We start from the raw sequence: 5431 nt of genomic DNA, 5'->3' as shown, positions 1-5431 counted from the left end.
TCATCCTTTAGAAAGACTCCAGAAAATGAGGCCACTCTGGAAGGAAGTGAGACCTCACTCTGAAGGTGAATGGAGTTTTAGGGGACACCAAGAACGCCTGTCGGCAGCGAAGGAACTGGTGAATGCCAGTTGCCTTTCGATTTTCCAGACACAGCGTAGTGACCATTCCTGATTCCATCTCCTCCCCTCGAGGTGCCCAGAGCCCCACTGTAACACTGGCATGCTGTCCTGTCCTTGCCCTGGTGGTCTGCATGTCAGCCTCCCCACAGCACTTTGAATAGGGTCCCGCTCACCTCTGGATGTATGGTGCGCATTAATGAAGAAGGGCAGAGGGCTCTGGGGTCAGTGGCTCGATATTCATCCTGGCTACCCCTCACCTCTGCCTCCCTAGGAAGCTTTGTCAACTCCATCATTGAGTGAGGGGTAAACTGAGACCCACCGATGGTGCACAAATGGCCCTGGGTTATACAGCCCATCCCCTGTAGGATGGGGACCAACCAGAGCCTCTTGCCAAGTGATTCTGTGCTTGATCAGCCTGCCACCTCCCTCTGCCCCTCTACCACAAGGCAGGTTGGGAGAATGGGGAGCACTCGAAACTTCCAATTCACAACTCACAACCCCCCAGGACCGCAAGGAACAAAGACAGGAAGGTGCATCTGCAGATGATCTTTATTTCTCATGCTTCTCTGAACTGAGTGGGAGTTTTGGAGGTTTGACTTGGGGTACATTTTCTCCTGGCTGGTCCCCTTCAGCTCTGGGTCCAGCTGGAGGAGAGGAAGGAGGTGCCTTTTTTGCACCTCCAAGCAAAGCCCCAAAAGCTGATCCAACGGAGCCCAGGAGGATGTTGGATGATGAGAGTCCAGCTGCCCCTGTGGGAGACAGAGGGTGAGCACAGGAAGGGTGCAGTGGCCAGTGGCTGGGGCCCCTCAGGAGGCCTGAGGCCCAGAGATCCCACCTGGATGCCTCCCCTGGGTCCTGAATCCCCCAGGGCTCTGCTTTGGACAGAGGAAGGGGGTGAATTCATGGGAAGTGAGAGACAGAGGGAGAGCCAACCACAGACCCCAAGAGCTACAGGTCCCACTGAGGCCTAGAGAGGGGAGGGGACGTGCTTAGGCCACCCAGGTGTCAGATTTGGGTAGGGCTAGACCCAGAGCCCAGCTATCACATATCCTGGGCTCCTTCCCTTCTTCTCTTTTCCAGAACCCCCTCACCGCTCCACTTCCCTCCTGCCCCCAAACGTCACCCAGGACTCAGGGAGGACAGTGAGGGAGAGACAAAGGACCAGGGACACTGAGGACCACGAAACTGGAGAGGGCAGACAGGTCCTCCCTCAGGGTTAGCCGCTGGGCTGAACCTTGTGCTGGTCTGACCCTCCCCGCCCTCTCCTTGCTCCTGGCCCCATCCTGCCCGGACACTTACCCACGGACTGGAGAGTGGCCACGAGGCTGCCGGCGGCAACTCCGCCCCCATTGGCGATGGCGGCCGCTGACATCATCTTGGCCGCTAAGGAGGAGGCGGCGATTCCTGCCCCGGTGAAGCCCACGGCGCCCAGCACCACGGGCACAGCCCCCACGGCCAGGGCTGTAGGGGGAGAGGAGCTGGGTCGGGGTGTGGGCTCAGGGGAGTGGACTCCCTTAGGAATTCCTTGACAGTTTCTGGGGACTGTCTGCTCGGAGCAGACGGGAGACAGCCGCTTGGAGAGGGGTCCCAAGGTAAGGAAGAAGATGGGGGTGTGGAGCCAGCTTGGGACAGTAGGTTAGAGTAGGCCCCTGGTTGGGTCTCTAATTTGCTGGGTGACTACGGGGAAGTCACTACCCCTCCCTGGGCTTCAGGTTTGTGTCTGTGTAAATGTAGAGGTGAAATAAACCAATAAACCACTGCTGTTTTTAGCAGCAAACCCCGTTTCAAATGAAATCTTCTCTACATGCTCATTACATATAAGGACTAGAGCTGCAGCTACGTGGGGGATCGCGGTGACCTTTTCCGAGCGAGTACCGCTCTCGGCCCCTAAGATTCACCCGCGCGGCTCCGGGAGTGGAGGGGGTCTGGTGAGGCAGCTCTCACACCCCCGGCAGCGCCACCTCTCTAAGGCCTCCCTCCCATCCTGGGACCCAGGCCAGCTGAAGGCCCGGCGATGCGGGGATCCAGGAAAGTCACCTCCTCCTATCGCAGCAGCAGCTGCCCGTTCTTGAGAGAGAGAGAAAGAGAGAGAGTTGATTGAGGGAGTGAGGGAAAGAAGCGAGTCCTCTGGCCCTCCGTGGGTTGGGGTCTGGGAGGCCCGCCCCCTGCCCAGGCCACCAGCCTGATGGGGAAGAGAAACTTACTTATCATGGTGACGCCCTCCTCGCTGCAGCTGAGCTCAGGAAATGACTAAGCTGCACGAGATGCTGTTATTTCCTGGAGAACCACTAGGGACGCGGCCCGCCCCTCGCAGCATCTTGACCCCAGCAAAACGCAGGAACGCACATTCTGCGCGCCTGCTCGCCCGCCCCCCATCCCGCTTCCCACCCCTACTCGCCGGTCTTACCCGCCTCCCACCTTCACCTCCCTAGTCCTTCTCCTCCCGGCGCCGCCTCTGCTGGCTCCCCCCGGGTGGTTCTCTCTTGTTTGGTGGCTCCACCAAAAGGGAAAGAACCCTAAAGCACCTGAAAGCCGTTGCAAGTGGACCGGGGTTCCAAGTTGTAACATTTTGCCCCCTGATGACAGAAGAGTTGTTCGCCACAAAACAGAACAAAACAAAACAAAAAACAGAACGTAAGGAGAAAATTTAATTTCACTTTCAGAGGGAGACACTGGTAGATTTTGGTGCATTTCCAGGCTATTTCGCCAGGACCGCCCCATCTCCGTCACTCTCTGAATGTGTAACCTCACCTCCAAGATCCAGTCACACTTGCACACTACTTTGTAAATTACTCATTTTATTTAATCGGCCGTTTTTGTTTCCCCAGCTGTTTAATATTCTTCAACAGGATTTTTTTTAAGTTAAATTTATTGAGGTATAATTTACACAGAGTAAAACTCAACTTTTTTTTTTTTTTTGGCCGCCCTGCTTTCCCTGGACCAGGGCTGGAGCTCATACCCCCTGCAATGGAAGGGTGGAGTCTTAACCATTGGACCGCCAGGGAAGTCCCAAAGCTCAACTTTTGAGTGTACTTTTCTATGAGTTTGGACAAACATTCACAGTCGTGAAACACCGGCTCAGATACAGAACGTTTTCATCACCCATCTCCCCCATCCCCCAATTCTCTCATGCTTCTTCCTCATCAACCCCTCCCTGAGCTCCGGCCGGCCGTAGCGGCCTATGATCAGTTTTCCGTCCCTAAACATTTGCCTTTTTGTATAATTTCAACACGATTTTTGCTTGTCATCAAACATTCTGTCCTGGGGATAAACTATAGTTCAATGTATCAGTCCGCGCCCCCACCGCCCCGCCCCTTTTTGTTTTGGCTTCGCAGCACAGCATGTGGGATCTTAGTTCCCCTACCAAGGATCCAACTGGTGCCCCCTGCATTGGAAGTGCCAGGTCTTAACCACTGGACCACCAGGGAAGTTCCCCCTTTTTAAGGGTTTAAATTCTTATTTTTGCTCTATAGGTTATCCTGGCTTGAAGTGCTTACATCATGGTTCACAAGTATTTTCTGATAATATAGTCCTAGAGGAAGAATTGCTGGGTCAGAAACTGTACATTTCTTATGGCACTTGATACTTTATTGTTAGGTTGTCCTCCAAAAATATTGCATCAGTTCACACTCCCCCCAAAAGTATGTGAGAGGATCTATTTTTCTCTACTCCTAACCAACAATTAGCTTTGTCATTAAAATAAAAAAAACCCTTTGCTGATGAAAGGTGAAAGATGATGACATTTTAATTTACATTTGTTTTTTACTTCTAATCAGGCTAAACCTTTTTTAAGTTACTTAGGCTTATGCGGTTTTATTTTGTGAATTATCTTCTAGTATTCTTGGACCTTTCTTCCATTGAAGTGTTACTGTTTTTTCCTTACAGATATATAGGAATTTATTTATATTTAACTATTTTAATCCTTTCTCATAGATGTTGCAAAGTTTTGTTTCCAGTTCCTCACTTTTTTTTTTTTTGAGGGGGTAGGGGGACTTTTTTTTAACACAGAAAAGTTTTTAATATTTATGCAAATATGCCAATATTTTACTATATTATTTTTTCCTTTGTGTGCCTAAAAAGGCTATTTCTGCTAGCTATCAGATACATCGTCACCTGTATTTTGGGGTTTTTTTTTCACTTTTTAAAATTAATTTTTTAATCCATATGGAATCTAGTTTGGTACATATAGGGTGCTTTACATATCTATGTATGTCTTAGCCAACCAGCTCAGATATAAACACCATTTATTAAATTCCAACACTATTTATTAAATCATCTTCTATTTCCTCTTTGATTTGAAATTCCAACCTTATATTCAATATTCATATACTTGTATATATGCCAGTATACCTGTTTTGGAATATTCTATTCTGTTCCAATGAGCTATCTTTTCTGGCAACAAGATCACACTGTTTTAATGTTTATAAATTTAATATTTGATTTAATATCTGTGCTCATTTTCATTTAGGTTTAAAAAAATCTTCTGGCTCTTCCTTCCTATTAGTTCTTCAGATGAAATTTATAAGTATATTTTCAATTTCAAAAAAATTTTTTTTGCTATTTTGATTGAAATTGAGCTAAATTTTTGAATAAATATTCCGGGAGAAACATTTTTGCAAAAGCAATTTTTTATGGAGGTATATGATAAATCTTTCTACTTATTCTTTTTCCATATCCCTGCATAAAGTTTTGTAGTTGTCTTTGTACAAGGACTACATATTTTTAAATAAACTTTATTTTTAAAGAAAGTTTTAGATTTAAGGAAAAATTGCAAAGATAGTACAGAGAGTTCAAATATACCCTGCACCCAGGTTCCCCTATTATTAACATCTTATATTATAGGGTACATTTGCTACAATTAATGAACCAATGTTGGCATGTTATTATCAAAGTCATACTTTATTCAGATTTCCTTATTTTTAACCTAATGTCCTTCTGTTCCAGGATCCTATCTGGGATAACACATGACATTTAGTCATCATGTCTACTTAGGTTCTTCTTGGCTGTGACGATTTCTCATGCTTTCCTTTGTTTTAATGACCTTAATAATTTTGAGGAGTACTGGTCAGGTATCTTGGAGAATGTTACCTCACTGGGATTTGTCTGAATTTTCCCTCTCATGATTAGATGAAAGTTATGAGTTTTGGGGAGGAAGGTCACAGAGGTAAATTGCCATTCTCATCACAGCATATCAAAGGTACATGCTATCAACTTGACTTATAACTGTTGATGTTGATGGAAGACATTTTCACATATTGAGGAATGGGGAAGTCATTTTGGCTTATATGTGATTTGGCTTGAACTTTACAAT

At 47.0% G+C, this 5431-nt stretch overlaps 1 protein-coding gene across 2 annotated transcripts; it reads right to left on the bottom strand.

The window, feature by feature from the left end:
- Positions 1-651: 651 nt before the first annotated feature.
- On the bottom strand, positions 652-2466 carry IFI27L2 (interferon alpha inducible protein 27 like 2). Of its 2 annotated transcripts, XM_082449230.1 has the most exons (4): positions 2325-2466; positions 2158-2187; positions 1420-1581; positions 652-869 (listed from the first exon to the last, which is right to left on the bottom strand). In XM_082449230.1, the coding sequence occupies exons 1-4, from the start codon at positions 2329-2331 to the stop codon at positions 670-672; spliced, it is 399 nt and encodes a 132-aa protein (XP_082305356.1). In that variant the 5' UTR covers positions 2332-2466; the 3' UTR covers positions 652-669. The 2 variants fall into 2 exon arrangements, with proteins under 2 accessions (XP_082305356.1, XP_082305357.1); XM_082449231.1 differs by lacking the exon at positions 2158-2187 and having other exon boundaries at positions 2325-2453.
- Positions 2467-5431: the final 2965 nt, after the last annotated feature.

The sequence above is a fragment of the Balaenoptera physalus genome, assembly GCF_965194825.1.
Source record: "Balaenoptera physalus genome assembly, chromosome: 2".
Lineage (NCBI taxonomy): Eukaryota > Metazoa > Chordata > Mammalia > Artiodactyla > Balaenopteridae > Balaenoptera > Balaenoptera physalus.
This window is presented reverse-complemented; position numbering and strand designations above follow the sequence as displayed.

Coding starts and splice junctions, on each gene's coding strand:
- IFI27L2 (XM_082449230.1), bottom strand. Junction 1,582..2,157: donor TGCTGCTGCGATAGGAGGAG/GTGACTTTCCTG, acceptor CTCCCCCTACAG/CCCTGGCCGTGGGGGCTGTG. Junction 870..1,419: donor GGCCACTCTCCAGTCCGTGG/GTAAGTGTCCGG, acceptor TGTCTCCCACAG/GGGCAGCTGGACTCTCATCA.